We start from the raw sequence: 17,832 nt of genomic DNA on the forward strand, positions 1-17,832 counted from the left end.
TGTGCTGCCTCTGATGTCCCTGCTCTGTTGGCCACAATGCCCTGTTGCTGTTCTGATACTGCATTCTGCCCTCATGTGCTGCCTCTAATGTACCTGTTGGATGCCATGGACTGTTGATGCACTTAGCCCCTTTCATGTGCTGCCTCTGATGTACCTGCTCTGTTACGAACACTGCCCTGTTGCTGTTCTGATACTGCATTCTGCCCTGTCATGTGCTGCCTCTGATGTACCTGTTCAGTGCAATGGACTGTTGATGCACTTAGCCCCTCTCATGTGCTGCCTCTGATGTACCTGTTCAGTGCAATGGACTGTTGATGCACTTCGCCCCTCTCATGTGCTGCCTCTGATGTCCCTGCTCTGTTGGCCACAATGCCCTGTTGCTGTTCTGATACTGCTGTCTGACCTCATGTGCTGCCTCTGATGTACCTGCTCTGTTGGCCACAATGCCCTGTTGCTGTTCTGATACTGCATTCTGCCCTCTCATGTGCTGCCTCTGATGTACCTGTTCAGTACAATGGACTGTTGATGCACTTAGCCCCTCTCATGTGCTGCCTCTGATGTACCTGTTCAGTGCAATGGACTGTTGATGCACTTAGCCCCTCTCATGTGCTGCCTCTGATGTACCTGTTCAGTGCAATGGACTGTTGATGCACTTAGCCCCTCTCATGTGCTGCCTCTGATGTACCTGTTCAGTGCAATGGACTGTTGATGCACTTCGCCCCTCTCATGTGCTGCCTCTGATGTCCCTGCTCTGTTGGCCACAATGCCCTGTTGCTGTTCTGATACTGCTGTCTGACCTCATGTGCTGCCTCTGATGTATCTGCTCTGTTGGCCACAATGCCCTGTTGCTGTTCTGATACTGCATTCTGCCCTCTCATGTGCTGCCTCTGATATACCTGCTGTGGTGCCCACAATGCCCATGCTCAAGCATACACTGTGATTATACCCCGATTATGTGTAATAAAGCAAGTCAATCATGTGTCGTGCTTTGTCGTAGTCATTCCTGCTTGTGTGCTACAGTTGTGTATTTGTATTTGCTTCAAATCAGTGGTTTCTGAAACATGACACTCCCCCTCCCAACGTCACGACCCTTGCAGGTACTCCCCTCCAGACAGCGAATGGTTTGTAGCGTACCTGCGTCGTCGTCGATAGTGGGCCAGGACTTGGACGTGGTGGATCGCGAAGAGTATCGGGTAAGCGTGTAGTGCTGGGTCCATGACGGCGAGCAGCTTGTGGTGGGTATCTCTGCTATGTATGGTATCTTCGCTGTGGGGAATCCGCAGTGTTCAGGCAGGTTGTTTTTCTGCAGCGGTTTTATGTGTATTTTCCGCCATCTTGATTTGGGGGACGGTCGTAGACGTCAGTCCGTACGGCCGGGTCTCTGGATTGGTTACGTCCGCCGCGTGGTCCGGTGTAGTTGGGCGGCGGTGCGTGCTCTTCCGTCGCGGACGGAATTTTGACACTCTTTCCTATCCTGATATGGCGGACGGAGTGACTGCGGCAGGCGGACACAGAAACTGCTTTTTCCGCGTACTCCAGGGCTGCGGTCGCACTTCCGTCCGCAATCATAATGAGCCCCAATGTGTGGTTCAGACTCATCATGAAGGTAGCTGTAGTTTTGTTAACTGACATTTTAATGGGTTTCATTGCTTTGGCCACACACCAGAGAGCGTATCTCTTCCTTCCTTGAGTGCTCCATTTGATTTGCAGTCTGGTGATAAGTCTCTGTGCATTTTGGTGCCAGCCAGTAGCATGAAATTGCCCCCTTAAGATCTTGGTTAGAGGTATCCGCTTAATAATAAAAGAGGAGCATTTAATTGCACATTTGGGCCTCTTCAATGATATCCAAAGGTTTGACCATGCATGTTTGATACAGAATCATCCTTCACACATAACCTTTCATGCTATGATTTTTAACAGCTTTGATCCCTCAGGCAACATGGTCTCAAGTGTACTAGTGCAACCATTTCACCAATAAGAGCTACTTATGTTCATTGGAAATCATCCAGATCTACTAATATTTAAAATAGTGAAGCACATCAAGCTAATTACATTAGTGACCACACTATGCACGTTAACAAGCAGTAAACATGCCCATGCATCAGGCAGACTTGCCAGCAGTAATGTAAAAAAGCCTTTGCTAATTTGGGATGCCTTGTCATGGATAATAAGTAGCAGCCTTAGCTGCAGTGCTCCTGGCACTAAGGTAATAGTTAAGACAAAAGGAGGGAACAATAATAAGGGCTTGGTAAGTCCAACGTACACGACCTAAAGGTTCTTAACCCCTCCCCTGCTGGTGACGGAACCGCTCCGTCACCAGCCACAGTCGCGCTGTGCTGATGACGGAGCAGTTCCGTCATGGCCTGCTCATTAGGTGGGCGGGGCCGTGACGGACCCGCTCCGTCATGAGCACAGCACGACTGCGGCTGGTGACGGAGCGGTTCCGTCACCAGCATGGGCGCGCCGCGCGCCCCCCCACCCCCTTAGCGCTGCGGCGGAATAGCCGCCGCAGCAAAGGGGTTAAACAAAGAAAGGAGTACGAAGTTCCTTGGTGTAGTACATTATCGCACCACAAATGTCATACTTAGTTCAGTCAGACAAGTGAATTACAGGAAGTGAAGGAGGTGAATTCCTCCTTTCGGAAATACGGCTCTCACACACCCAGCAAGCTAGGTGTCATGCTTCATCATTTGAGCCTGCTCCTCGTCGGGCCGGCGCTGCAATGCCCGACAGGCACCCTTAAAGGGGCTCTTTATTGGAGATCTTCTGTTCCTTGCAGTAAGGGTGCATGCGGGTGTGTGGAGCCTAGTTACGTGTAGATGTATGTTAGAAGTGCAGTAAAATAGGTGACGGTGTCCTCTAATGCTGCTGCTTTATTCTGTGAAGGACCCTGCCTAAGTAAAAAATGAATTGGGAGGGGTACCTAGAATTGTTCTTTAACCACATGGCTGCTGGGCGTTTTCCCCCCCTGTGCTGGAAAATGCCATTTTAGTGGCACCATGACGAGCTCAGCTCGTCATCAGCACACGACACCTTTGGTTGATGACGAGCTGAGCTCGTCATCAGCATCGAAAGGGTTAATGAGACAACTTGCGTACTTTACTCCCCATGGAGCAGGCTCAAATGATGAAGCATGACATCTAGCTTGCTGGGTGTGTGAAAGCCCTAGTTCCGAAAGGAGGAATTCCCCTCCTTCACTTCCATTAATTCACTTGTCTGACTTAACTAAGTATGACATTTGTGGTGTGATTATGTACTACACCAAGTAACTTCGTACTCCTTTCTTTGTTTAAGTACTAAGGTAATAATGTCATTAATAAGTCTCCCCTATGCCAAATAAATTACCAATCAATAGCAGATTTATATTTTTGGGGGAAATTTAACAATTTTTCACCTAACATCAGCGTATGAGTTATACAAAATACACACATTTTTGCCTCAAACACACTCTTTTCAATCTTGGTAGACATATTAATTGGTGCAAGCAAATGTTTCTGGTTTACTAGACTGGACTGCACACAAGAGAGCTACTTAAAAATAGCTGGAGAGCTACCAATAGCTCAGGAGCTACTGCTTGGAGAAGCCTGTACTAGAGTAACACAATTTTGGATGTACATATGAAACAGTGTCCTCCGTAGTCTAATTGTATGTATGTGTGTGGTATTTGCTTATCCTGAACCAAGCAGGAAGGCAGTGGGAGAGGACGCTGGCCTATACTGTTTATCTGAAGACATTTATTGGCTAGGAGAGACTACACTTTATTTATGCGGGCAAGCTGGAATAATTGTCTTTGTGGCATATTTGTTGCTGGAACGGTGTGTGCCACACTTTCCTGCTGTCTCTCATTACATAGTACGTAGTACAGTTCAATCCTTTGGAATGTTTAGGTTGAGAGGGGAATCTAGGGGGGCAGTTTATGTAAGACTGTGGCTGAGGAAAGCACCTCTTCTTACCCCCACAACATGGTGGTGAAGATTTCAACATCAGCAGCATGAAAAATGTCTGATTATTCCAGTCACTGTTAGGATTGCACCTGCAGACTGGAAAACGAAGGGTTTTGAGCATCAAGAAGACAAGAGCAGTTCTGCAGGGAAGTGTCTATCCCCACCCTTTCAATTCAGCAAGTTATTTGGAGTAGTTTTGTTTGAAGAGCCTGTTACTTGATTCAAAAGGGTTCTGCAGTCGGTAGATTGGGGTGGCTTCCATCAACAAATGTTTGATACTCATAAGGCATGCTCTGCCTTTTGTAGCAACACAGATGTCTGCGACTTCAATTTCATTTTCTTTGAAGGAGGTTGTGTTACAAATGTCCATTTTGTGGTGCTAGGATCCGGAAAATCATTCAGTTGTTAGTCATCAAAACTTTCTAGGAGTCGCGACAGAGATTGACTGACAAGGTGTAAACCGAATTTTCTGAACAATTCAATTGGAAGAACTTAATCTTCGCTTGATTTATCTGTGATAAGGACACCAGAAGTCTCAATAGTGTACATTTATCCCTAATGAAAATAATTTTATCTTTGTTTGCTTATCTGATAATGTATCAGGAAGAGCACATCATATATCACATTAGAGTTAGTGCTCGTCAGTGCTTAATCTTAGGTGATACCTTTCAGGTAACAGAAACCATTTTCCATTAGAAATTTCATTTTTTTGTGCCTGTTGTTTACTTCCCTGGAGCACACCAAATGACTGCATGGATTTAAAGTGCTTATGCTTAGATATTTATCAGTGATGTGCACTCCTTGTTTCCTTCTTTATCTGAAGAAAAGAAACGAATTCTAAAATATTTTGTCTGTTCTCTGTAAAAATGGTTAAGTTGTTATTTGAGCATTATTTATTGACTCATTTCAAGAATTTCAAGAATTATTTGTTTGTAGGTTTTTGTGAGACAAAATATTTGCAACAATTATGCAGATCGTGACGCCAACTGTGTTTTTTCTCAGTTTACTAGGAGAGCCACTAATGATGTAGTCTAAATGGAAAAAGTGTTTTTGAACCATGCAAGGGCTTTTGGGAAAAACCTTAGAGATGAAAGGAAATTGTCTGTAAGCGCTTGGAGCTATTAGTGAACAGGAACAATTCTGTGTTAGGTTGAACTAAGGCTAAAATGTAGGTAAGTTAGGCAATACATGCTCGGCTAAGAAAACGGAACAATCAGAGAACAGGAGCAAATCCTATACTTCAGAAAAGCTTTTTCCACAGTAAAGGATCAAGGGCCAGATGTATCAAGCTAAATTGCGATCACAAGCGCCGAAATTCGCAGAATTTCTACGTTTGCGATCGCAATTTAGCTGTGTGCAATGTAGGAAAAACCTACTCGCAAAATAAGGAATCGCAAAATTTGTGATTCCCTATTTTGCACAAGCATTTAGAGAACTGCAATTTGCGATTCCATAATTGCTATTCTAGTAGCCATGGCAAATTGTGATATAGCTGTAAGGAATCGCAAATTACCAACAACTTCAAGTTGGTGGTAATTTGCTATTACCTTGAAAAATTCACTTTGTAGCATTTTTCAAAGTGCCATGTGGTGCACACATGCACATTTCAGTGGTGCAACAGGGTGTCCTTTAGGAACCCTTGCACCCTTGAAATTGCATGCGCAATTTCCAAGTACCTATTGGGTACTCGCAAATTGCGCATGCAATTCCTATTCATTCCTATGGGTCTCTTGGCCCATAGAAATGAATGGGAAGCCATTCCTTATTTGCGACTCACAATTTCCGATTCGCAAATAAGGAATGTGTAGGAATCACAAAATATTAGCAGGGTCCTACATACATTGCATTTTGCGAGTCTATAATAGCGAATCGTTAAAAATCGCTATTATAGACACGCAAAATGGAATGTTGATACATTTGTCCCCAAATAGTTTAACTGAAACATGAAGGTTGGAGTGTAGATAGGAAACGAGCTGAAGCGTGCCTGGGAACCCCCTCACCCCCCCCGCCCCCAACCCCACCTGATATTTGTCCTCAACACAAAATTAACCCAGATGTCTAGTGGGTTTTCTAGCCCCCTTGGTCTCTGAGTGGGGCAGAAATACATTTGGGCCCTTTCTGGGATGGTGTGCAGCTGGTGCCCTCACAACATATTATTTTCTTGGTGTTTTATGGGCTTTGTACTTTCTGCCCAGAGTGGGGGATTTGGAGGTAACCCATCCCCAATCTCCACTATCCTCTGGTAGATGAGTGGGCTTGAAATGCTGCTGTGGGCAATTAGGGGCGGGTGTAGCCCAATTACAGGGTGGGCTCCCCACCTCACCCCTTTCTTTATGTTTTTTATTTTTATTCTTCATGGTGTCTAGGTGGCTTCCTGCCCCCGGTGAGAGACCATGTGGACAATTTGTGACAGTAAATGCAAGGAAAATGAGCCCTACAGAATTAGTGTTTCTTCATGTAGGAAAGTCTCTCCCTGTATATCCCCTAAAAAATGTAGTTCTTGGAAAGTGTACATGCTTATTCCAATTTACTTTGTCATAGGCAAATGTATGTGGTTTGGAAAACACATTTGGAAAGGTATTTATAAATACTCAATTATGTCTGAGAGTTTGGCTTACCTTTCCGGTGGTACCCTTCCCCTCCCCAAGAACACCAGTGTAAACTTAACACTCTGGAAAGCTTTCATAATGGGCGCTTGCTTAAAATTAGCTCACAATACCAAAGCACCCATAGAAAGGAAAGCACTGCGTTTTTAAGAGATCACTGTGCAATGCATTGAATGCATTGCTGTGGTAATGTCACGAGGGCCTGACAGAACAGACCATAGGTATCCTGGAACAAGCCTGGCTCAGACAGGACATGCTGTCTCTTTCTGGGCACTCACTTGTTTGCAAATTACAAGCCTTTCAAAACCTTTCAGTAGACCTGTGCAAAGGTTTTGTATCTTCTCCTGTCTGATCCTTGGGTGACTTTTGCGCAAAGTCTGCTGTGGCTGTGTCTGTTAAGAGGAATGGGCCCAAGTATTTGTAGAATATTCACTGGTCACTGAGAAACGTATTCTGAAATTTAAGTCTGTTGCTGATGAAAACCAGTTCTTTGGAGCTGCTGCTCAAGAACTCCTGCTGTGGTTTTGAAATGTTGATGCACAGCTGGTTACTGGCCAATCAATAGAACATCTGACCCAAATGGCAGGAAAGAACAATCTGAGATGGAGCCTATCTCCTATTGCATTGTGTTGTGAGTTTTAGAGGAGGTACCAAAGTAGCAGTGAAACCGATAGCAGTTCTTCGAAGAAAAACAAGTCATGGTTTTGCAATTATAGCTGGCAGATACTGCACAGCATGTGAGACTACAGTACTACAGGTCCATTTGTACTACCTCCCATTTTCCATAAAATGGGTTGTAATACTTCTCTGCCCTGCTATAATGGCAGCCCTATGCTTGCTTCTTTTGATTTCAGTTTCTGATAAAGCCTTCTCAAAAGAAAATGCCCATGCATATACCTTATTGATTTATGGGCATATTTTCATTGTACATTTCATTCCCATTCATTAACTTTAAACATTTTCATTGTACATTTCATTCCCATTCATTAACTTTAAACATCATAACTATTCCAAATACTTCAAAAGATCAGAAAGTTGTTTTGGACAGAAATGCCCTTCTTCAGAGGTATTATTTCACAGTAAATCAATCTGTAAATGATAAACACGAGTTTTCATTTTACAGGGATCATTAATGGCAACTAAACTAAGAAATATATTATTTTTGGTGTGATATACATGGTACCTTCCACCACAGTGCATAATCATGATACAAATTAGATGGAGTAGGTGTTTGTGAGTATGTACAAGAATAAAATGTAAAAGGGCACTTGATGGGTGTGACATACACTTGTTACCAAACTTGCCTTTTCTCATTCAGGGATGCTACACATCTGTGAGATTTTAATTTAGAGAGACTGATGTGTGTTTTTGAAGTAGCTTTGTCCCTAATGCATTCGAGATAGTTAGTACCTTTGATAAAAAATGCCATGACGGCTTTACCTAATACCCAAATACAAATAGGGTGCATCTTTTTTGCACATCACACATTTTGTGCAATGTGAAAATGCTCTGAATAAACCTGCTTTGGTAATTCATAAAATTAAACTTACAAGAATAGCACACACAAAAAACCTGTGGTGTTAATATATTTGTATGAAATTGTTCCCCCGCCCCCAAAATATTTTCATTCTAACTCTTTCATTTAAAGGAGGACACGATGATTTCAAACAGACATACTACAGTACAACCAATAGGAACTGACATTAATTTTTAACAACAATTTTATGCAGAGGTTTATTTAAACCTGGAGAAGAGCTACAAAGTAACTTGCCAAGAACATTTGTGTTGCATACTGAACAATGCTGGAAGCTGTAGGTAACATACGAGATGTAGAGTTCTAATTCTAGCATTTGAAACTCTGATATCTACCCATCTCTGGTCAAGTTTCAAGTTTCAAGTTTATTTATTTATGATAACGGAACTCAATTGAGGTCCACATAATAATTCTAACATACAGTTAAAAGCAATAAAATACCATAGAAAAGTACATGATATCAATTTGTCAATATAACAGCAGGAAACATTTAAAATAATGAAACAATTTAAAGCAAAACATTTCATTTGGAGGGTTAAACATTGCTTCAATAAAATCAGAAGCTGTAAGGATACCCATTTGGAAACACATAGGTCTTAACCATTTGCGTCTAAATACCATAAGTGCCGGACAGACAAAAATGACATGATACACGTCCTGGGGATTGGAATTACATAAATCGCAAATATCGGAACGGCCGTACCATTTAGACAGAAGACAATTCAAGGGAGTAGATTTTGCCTTAGCAAAAGGGTAAATCGCCGGACTCCATGGGGGACATTCCAGGATATGTATAGCTGAGGTTTTTTCATTTGACAAAAACTACTGGTAAAAAACATTCATCTCTTCAATTTACTCGCCCAACTGTCTACTCTATAGCCTAGCTCCCAGGAAGCCGATTTTAATATCGACTTTAGTTGGCCCGCGGATAGTGAAAAAAGATCTAATTCATCTAACTGTAATAATGCAACTGCCTGTTGAAAGTTCCTTACAATTAAAGGATAAGTATTAAAGGTACCCAACAGCTCATTTTTTATAAGATGCCTCAGCGTACCCGGCATTCCTTTAGCTAGATTGAAAACCCAACGCACCACACTCGCAACTGCCTGGGCCCAGGAACTACGCAAACCGAATTCCTGTCTCAGAGAGGACGTAGAATTTGCGGTATTTACTGAGGTGAGGTTGCGTAATATTTTTCCTTCTCTGGTCTCTGAGCTTATCATTAAGAGAAACACCAGTATGTTGTACTCATTTGTACGGTGACATATTAGCTACCCACTTGTGCTGCAAACATGGAAGATTGATGAAAACGAGTTAAACCAATGTATAGTGCAAGGGCAAATGTAATTAACAATATGTGGAAAATATGTATAAAATTACTATTACCTCACATTGACAGCCTTTTCAGTTGAACCAGTCAAAAAATGTCACGAACACTAAAACCAATTTCCTGAAATTTATGAAGCCTACACTTGGTTCCTTACAAACGTTGAAGTGAACAAGGAAAAATCTAAATAATCTATAAATACAGGATAAATATTTTGTAAACAAATAATATAATGTGCAGAAACATAAGAAAGAAGGCATTTCCATGCTGTCATTGAGTCCCTTGGGATGTGCTGCATACAATTTTCTTATCCAAAATATTTCCCTTTGTATTGAATGCTAGACTTCTGTGGCTGATACCATTCCAGGGTCTTGAATTCTCAGCTGATTGATGTTATGTCTCAGTTCATTGAAATCTACTGCTATATTTTATTTTGGATTGTTGGCACAAATGTTACTTATATGCTCTGTAAGACTCAATTTGATTTGTCTCTCAGTTTTCTCAATGTATCAGAGTTTGTGCATGAAATTTGAGGCATCATAGGCAGGGCATTGTGAAGGTTTTTTCCATTATGTGGATCGGTTGCACTTTCTCCTCTGACAGTACTGATGCAGTTTATGCAATTTAGACACTGGTGTGTTCCTACCCTCTTTGTTTTAAGTACATTTATTATATTTTTTCTTTGGTCACCAATTTTTAGTTTGGTATTTTGGAGCATTAATATGCAAAGGCAAGTTTGTAATTGTAAAGTCTTTTAAATTCTCCTCCCACTGTAGAATGTCTCGCCTTTTATTTAAAATTATTTTAATGTAGTTGCTAACTGTCAAGAATTTAGAAACAAAGGTGAACTGTGTTTTGTTTGCTTTGTTTTCATTTTCAATACATCTGTGTTCTTTGTTACTATTCTTTTTGGTTCTGTTTGTTCACAGAGTTTAACAAAAATATATTTTCTTTTCAGCCTTTTTGCCTTGCCCTGTATTGTATGGCTCTGTCATTGATAGCACTTGTCTATTGTGGGAAAGACAATGTGACAATAATGCATCGTGTCAATATTATGATAACACACTCCTCCGAAAAAGGTACATTGTCTTTCAATCATTTGTCAATATTCCTGTTTGTCAGTAGCTGTTATTAACGTAGGATTAACTGAAAAGACGGATATGAATTCCGATACCAAGTCATAAAGGGAGTCAGGCATGTATTCCTGAAGGGGCACACACGAAAATGTGCATATATAATTTCCACATTCGGAAATATTACTGGTAAAGACCATTTTTACATCCAAAGACTTTTTTATTCTTTTTCCCCTCCCACTGCACCATACAAGATTTTGGGGTACTCCTCTCTATTCCTGCCTGGAAAACAGACTAAATTCTACTCTTAACAGTAGTAGATGTCTGCATGATCGTAGGGTGTAAATGTTCCTCCCTAACAAAGGCACGTAAATACCCACAGACTTGTGTTTTGTGGTTGTCCGCCTAATTTTGACAGGTTTCACTCTGACATACCCACAATTCGACTCTGTGAGTAGACCTGACACCAAAATCTCTTCAGTTTTAAAATTCACGTTTTCTGCCTGATTGGTATTGATTTTTCCGATAAATTAAGGTTTTTCACAACTATGTCCTACATAGACGTGCAAATGCTTTCTGGGAATACAAAAGAGCTCCGGATTCTGTTAAAATGAACTTCTTTTAACTTAGCAATTTACTGTCAGCTTTAATTAGCCCACATATGTTATTCCGAAATCTCAGCTACAATATATGGACTGGTATGATGTAGAGCGATGTGCCCTTCTTTATATCATTCAATATTGTTGCACTTTTGACCATGCTGAATAGAGAGGCATCAGAAAATGTTTCCAATGCAGCAGCATTGTTTAATTGTTTAGGCAGAGATTTACTTATAGTATCTGAGCATCATGTAAATTGGTCAAAGGTGAGGCTGGAATTTAAATAAAGGCTTCCTCTATGAGATAAAATGTAACCACTAAGGCCCATATTTACAATTTTTTTTAACGCAGCGCGACAAGACATCATGGTTCCATGAGCTTCATGATAGGGAAAGGGCAACAATGCACCATATTTAACAATATATGGCACAATCTTGTCCGTTCCTATCACTGGCACACTTTTGCCTGCCTAGTGCCAATGCAAGTACCAATATATCATGGTGCAAGGGTGCTTGCATAGTAAGCAGGACTGTTTTTGTGCAGGAAGGTACACCTTCCTGCACAAAAACAATCCTGAGAGGCACATTCATCTTTTTACGTATGCTGCAGATTGTGAAAGAGTCACTTAAATATAGAAAGAAGGCTTTGGCAGAAATTTCTACAGTTACACAAACAAGTTGATGTGATAGTTCAGGCTTCTGCTAGAAGGGTTCATTGTGGAAATAACAGTCCAGATTAAGTCAACCTGACAAACTACATTAAGCGGGTGTTTATCAGAACTAGGGTTTCAGACAACTTGGAACTGTAGCTTTCTCAGGGAAAACTAGGCTGATGTCAGATAGGTGAACTGTCAACTACTAAAGAAGCAATGGCTCCCAATGTCCAACAGACACTCAGGCAACCTCTGCCGGCAAATAGGCTAGGAATTAAAATCTTCTGTGAAGGCTACCATCCCCGTGAAAACTTGAGGGATTCACAGCTCTTTGACACTTCACAAGACCATCTTTACCAACTAATGTTTGCTGTGAATGGGCTGACAGGTGAAAGCCATTATCACAGTTTGTGGCTGTGTCTTCTTGAGCCACAGCTTAATTAAAGAACCTCTCATCCCTATTCAACTCAAGCTTCTGGCCTTCTCCAAGTCATTCAAGTTGACAGTATAGACCGGTACCTGCGTACCTTTTCCCACTCTTACATTGGCATGGGCCTTAGTCACTATGAGTTTATTAGCACCTGTAGTGAATTACATTCTCATCCTCCTCAGCACAAAAAGGTACTGTCATCCCTTAAAAAACCGTAGCAAAAGCAATATATAGCTAACCAAATTCACATTCCATTACCTATATAATAAACAGCACACCACCTGAACTTTAATCTAAAAGGTGTACTGCTGAATGCCCAGTCCACCAAACCTAGATCTGTGAGATTGTAAAACTTAAAAAGATCAGATAACCAAGCTTTTATTTATTCCAAAACAGGATTCTGCTCAATGTCCGCTCCTTCATTTGACATCCTAGTACCAGATGACGACTCAGGAATAGACCTAACAAAAGTGGATTGGACCTAGTTGTCATATGCAAAAATATGTGGAGTTGTGCACTAACAGACTCACTGTTACTGTCTATGATGATAAAAATAATGCACAACATAAACATACCAACTGCCCTCCTAGACAATAGAATAATGTTCCTAGATAAAATCCATAAGCCATTCATTTCAGCAGCAATTCACTGCACAACTAAAAGCTTTCTCTGAGACTACATCTTACCTGGAAATTCATTAGGAGCCCACTATCAACAACTCTCAAAGAAATGTGCAGTCTTTATGTCATCTCTCAACTTCCCTTCTCCTACACCTGTCGGGGTTAGGGTGGTCTTCCCCCAAAAAGTTTTGCATGACTCCTTTTTTGCTGATCACGTTTTTATTAACATTAGGATTCTGGGCACTTTGCCACTGCTGACCAGTACTAAAGTGCGTTTTGTCACTCCTTAACACATGTTACAATTGGCTTATCCCCAATTGGCCTATTGAATTTACTTATAGGTCCCCAGAAAAGTGGTACTACATGTACCTACGGACTGTAACTTAAATTCTACTTGCTGAGCTGAAGCACTTATTGTGCCACCCACAGGTAGCCTTTCAAATATGTCACAGGCCTGCCATTCAGAACTGTGTGTGCAGGTTTAGACTGCCATTTTAACCTGGCAAAATAAACCTTTTGGCAGACCTAAACCTTAATTTTTAATAAATATAAGTCGCACCTATGATAGGCCCTAAACACCCCATAGGTCAGAGTGCTATGTATTTAAAAGGTTGGACATTTACTTTTAACTTTTACATGTCCTGGTAATTAAAAACTCAAATTCATTTTTCACTACTGCAAGGCCTTCCTCTCCTATTAGATAACATTGGTGACCTTTTTCCATTTAATGAATAATAACTTTCAATTGCAAGCAGGTAGGGATGTTGAGTTTGCTGTCTAAAAAAAGTTATTCAAAATCCCCTTTCATGGTAAAGTCAGATTTTAAGTCACAATTCTGAAAATGTCACTTTCAGAAAATTGGCATTTTCTTGTCCCAACTATTTGGTGCCTACAACCTGTATCCTAGGTCAGGTGACTAGGTGTAGCTGGCAGTTGGTCGTTGTGTTTTGCTCCGAGACAGTGAGACAAAGGGGGAATAGGTGTTGGCAAGTTGGCAATCTCTATCAGGATGAGTAGAAGGAGCTGTCACCTACCACACTTTCACATCACAAACACTCTGCCATAGGACACTCACAAAGGGTTTCATTCTTGTCTTTTGTGCCCCCTCACATGCTGGGGCCAGGGCAGGGAGGGAGTAAGCTCATGATGCCTCGGGGGTGAAAGCCTTTAGAAACGTCTCCTACTTCATACTGGCATCAAAGATAAATAGTGGATCTCAGACCCAACTCTTCACTACACTTCTGTACCTAGGGGTGCTGTGCTTGCTGTGCTCGAAAAAGGACTGCTACTTTGTCACCCTGCTACTCTGGTGCCCTGCTTCCTGAGTCAGAAGTACTGGACCTGCATCTTGATCCCAGGACCACCAGAGGAACTCCAAGGAACAGTTGGCTGGCCCCCTGATTAGAACCTCAGGAACAGAAAAGGCTCAAACCACCTTGAACCCTGGACCTGGACTCAGCCAACTGTGAGTCCTGCCCCCAAATGGTGCCACATCAGTCCCAGACCATTAAAAGTGGGCCTGAAGGTGCCCTGCCAGCCCAGTTGTGGTTCCAGCAGAACTGATGCAGCACGGCTCTGCATCTGAAATACTGCTACACAATGCATCCCCCCCGATGCAGGACCAGGAAGCCCATTTGAGCCATCGCTGCACAATGCATTCTCAGTGTAGGACTTTGTATCACAGCCTCACCGATTCTCGGGACAATTGAAACCCGGACACAGAACCTCTCATCACAGCCCTGCAGCCCCCAGAACTGAATAGGGACCCTGCAACGCTCAACAACCAGGATTTAAGGTCATTCGCTCAGCGGCCTAACTTGGTGCCTGTACTGGGTTTGCGCTCCATCGTGGTCAGCCCTAACGTGTAACTGTGTCCGCGCCCGGCACAGCCAGATAAACACAGTTGCCACTTTGTGCTTTTTAGAACCATTTTTCCCTAAGCATTAATATTTGCCTGTATCCAGTTCTGCTAATCGGATTTTTGATGTTTTCATCTCAAATATTTTGTTACATTTTATTATTTTTTCTAAATTGGTGGGGGATTTTGCTTGTTTTGTGTTTTCACTTTATTACTGTTTAAAATGCTGCATACATATTTTACGCATTGCCTTGATGATAAACCTGACTGCTGATGTGGCAAGCTTAGAGTGGTTTAAGCACAGGTTAATTTGAGGTTTGCTTGTGTTTCACCCCGACAAGGATTGTGGTTGCTGCTTGAGTAGGGTTTCACCTAGGCCTGGGTGAAATTGTAATCATGCCAGAGTAATCAGAGTCATTTCGGTAACTGCTCATTTCTCTTGTGATGAGAATTTATGCAAATATGCCAGCTTAAGAAATTAAGAGACATTAATAGAAAACTCCTACAGCAGGATCATGGGAACACAAAGCTAAGAGAGAGTGAGAGGCTATTGGGGACTGCTGTTTGTGTCCTGTATCCTTTAGTGCTATTTTCTTAGTGCAAAATGCAGCCTCTGGCCCATGCTTCTTATGTAATTACACATAATGATGAGTAATATTGTATTAATCAAGAGTGATTATGCTAGAGAGAATTACGCCAATTACGCCCACCCCTAGTTTTACCCCTCTCAACCAGTAACCCAATTTCTTACACCTCCCTATCACCATGAAACTAGGACAATGCCTATGACCTGATTATTTCGCCTTCTAACATCATCAACATCGATATGCATGTTAGCCTAGATTTTACTATTCTGGTTACATTTTCAAAAACATTGTGAATACACATTGACTTCAGAAACCCCAGAAGAACATTGCAAAACAGCAGCTGTTGGAAGAAATGAGAAATCAGTGGACATCCTCACATATACCTCAAAAAATATCAAAACTAAGTCACCGTAAACATAAGCTAGCTCATGCCTTACATACAAAAATACATGAAAGATAAAGTCTCTGCATTGAACGCCGCTACAAATACCTTTCTATGTGCAAAGCATGAAAACAATACATAAAAACATTATTTGCCACATCAGAGTTCATTTGTTTAAAAACTCAGATCACTGATGAAAGAAGCCGACCTACAGTATTTTTCCAGACAGTCAAGCTATGAATAAACCTGAGGTGAAAATCCACAGTTCAATGCAAAGCTAAAACTAATGTTCAACCTTGCTGACATCATCTTAGAGAACATCCTAAATATTCACAAGAAACCTAAAAAAATCTGTCATGTGGTCCTCCAAATATATCACAAAGAAACATTTCCATATAGTCATTATTCCAACAGTTAAACATCACACTTTACTTCAAATCATTGCTTCTAAAAGCCCCTCACCCTTAAGTAATTGATGACCACTTTCAAATGACCCTGTTAATATCCTGTAGTATCCATGTAATGCAGTTCTCTCTCTGTGTTCTCAGTTGGAATTGTTATTGTACACTTGCTCTGTAACATTCTATGCACCTTGAGCCACTCTATGCTGGGCTCCTGCTTGAGGTGGTTGTACAAGCTGTCGATGGAATAAATCTCCTAACTTCTACTTGGTTTCCTTGAGCGTCATTACAACATAAATTTGGCGACGACTGGGATCTTCTTTTACACTCAAGAACTATCAAGATTTCTGTTCTTTTTATTTTTTTTTTTTCATCAAGAAAAGAAAAGAACCCACACTCAAGGATTCCTCCTAAAGAAAAAGCCAAGATATTCCTGACAGCGTTCACCTCTGCAGTTTAAAGAAAATTAAGGTATTTCTATAACTATAGTGTAAAAGATTGCACCGGCGGCTGTTTACTTTCTCAAGTGTTTTGATTGCACCAGCGGCAGTTTATTTCATGTATTTATGAACTTGCTTCCTGTTTAACCGGATGTATATTTTAAAAAACGTATTGACATCCATTTATCTCGTTTTTCACCTTAACGCGATTTTCATACTCCAACGCGTTACAGTTTTGTGACTTTATTTGTATTTCAATACAACTGCAACTTCTGCATTTTTCGAAACTCACCTAACGAGCGCTCTCTGTCTCCTCGAGCACTCTTGGTTACACCGGCATCTGCCTACACGAGCGCTGCTCCCACGCGAGCGTCTCCATTCTATTGCTTCGATCGCCGCAAAGCTGTGTTCCTGCTCCTGCCGGTGACTCTCCGCACGTCACTTCCTCATCGTCATCACGCACGCATCACGTATGCGCTTGCGTTTCAGCAGCCATTTTGTTTCCAGCGTATCCATGGTAACAACTACGATCGTTTTCACGCAATCTTCACGATCGTTTTCTGCATGATTCGCCTCAATCGCAGTTTATTTAAAGCCATTTACAGCGCTTCCTCTACACTTTTATTCATTTTCACCAAGAAAAGGAAGGACATTTTGAAGAAAGATTTATGACAACAAGACCCAGACTGCAACTGACATTCTCTGACGACGGTGACTACTTTTGTTATTTTCCATAATTGGTCATTTGTTTCTAGTCATAAGTTCTTTTATCTCTTTTGGACTTTTTCTTATTTTGAGGAATTAGTATTGGATTTATTCACAATGTCTAACAACATTTCTTCCCCTCCACACTTTTTACCTACAGCAGGTGATCCTAAAGTGGAATGGGATCTTTGGTTCCCTACATTTTTAGCCTATGTAGACGTCGTTGAAGAGGATGGTTGTTCTCCTAAGAGGAAGTTAGCATTGTTAAAAAATTGCTTGGGTGGTGCTGGTTTAAAAGAGTTACAAAGTTTACCTCCCATAGATAGTACTGGTGCTGGGGATCTAAATGTTTTTGATATTGTTATTAAACAATTAAGTTCTAGGTTTGGCAGGAAAATTAACATTGTAATGGAAAGATTCAAATTTTATTCAAGAATACAAAAAGATGATGAGTCAATCGAAAATTACGTAGCCGCTTTACGCACCTTGGCTGGCTCTTGTGCTTTTGAAACCATCAATTTTGAACAGGTTTTGAGAGACCAAATCATGATGCGTACCAAAAGTAAAAAAATTCAAGAACGCCTCTGGATGGGCACTGACTCCTCTCTTAGTGCTGTACTGAACATTGCCAAAGGCATTGAACAGTCTGAACTCTTTGTGAACGAGATCAGAGG

At 41.4% G+C, this 17,832-nt stretch overlaps 1 protein-coding gene across 3 annotated transcripts in view; it reads left to right on the plus strand.

The window, feature by feature from the left end:
* The window catches only part of LOC147693577 (solute carrier organic anion transporter family member 2B1-like), a 617,951-nt gene that overhangs the window by 580,174 nt on the left and 19,945 nt on the right, over positions 1–17,832 (plus strand). For all 3 annotated transcript variants that reach the window (XM_086933807.1, XM_086933808.1, XM_086933809.1), the window contains exon 14: positions 10,370–10,490. In XM_086933807.1, coding sequence (XP_086789933.1) covers positions 10,370–10,490 — 121 coding nt within the window. The remainder of the gene's footprint in view (positions 1–10,369; positions 10,491–17,832) is intronic.

The sequence above is a fragment of the Lissotriton vulgaris genome, chromosome 8 (genome assembly GCF_964263255.1).
Source record: "Lissotriton vulgaris chromosome 8, aLisVul1.2, whole genome shotgun sequence".
Classification (NCBI taxonomy): domain Eukaryota; kingdom Metazoa; phylum Chordata; class Amphibia; order Caudata; family Salamandridae; genus Lissotriton; species Lissotriton vulgaris.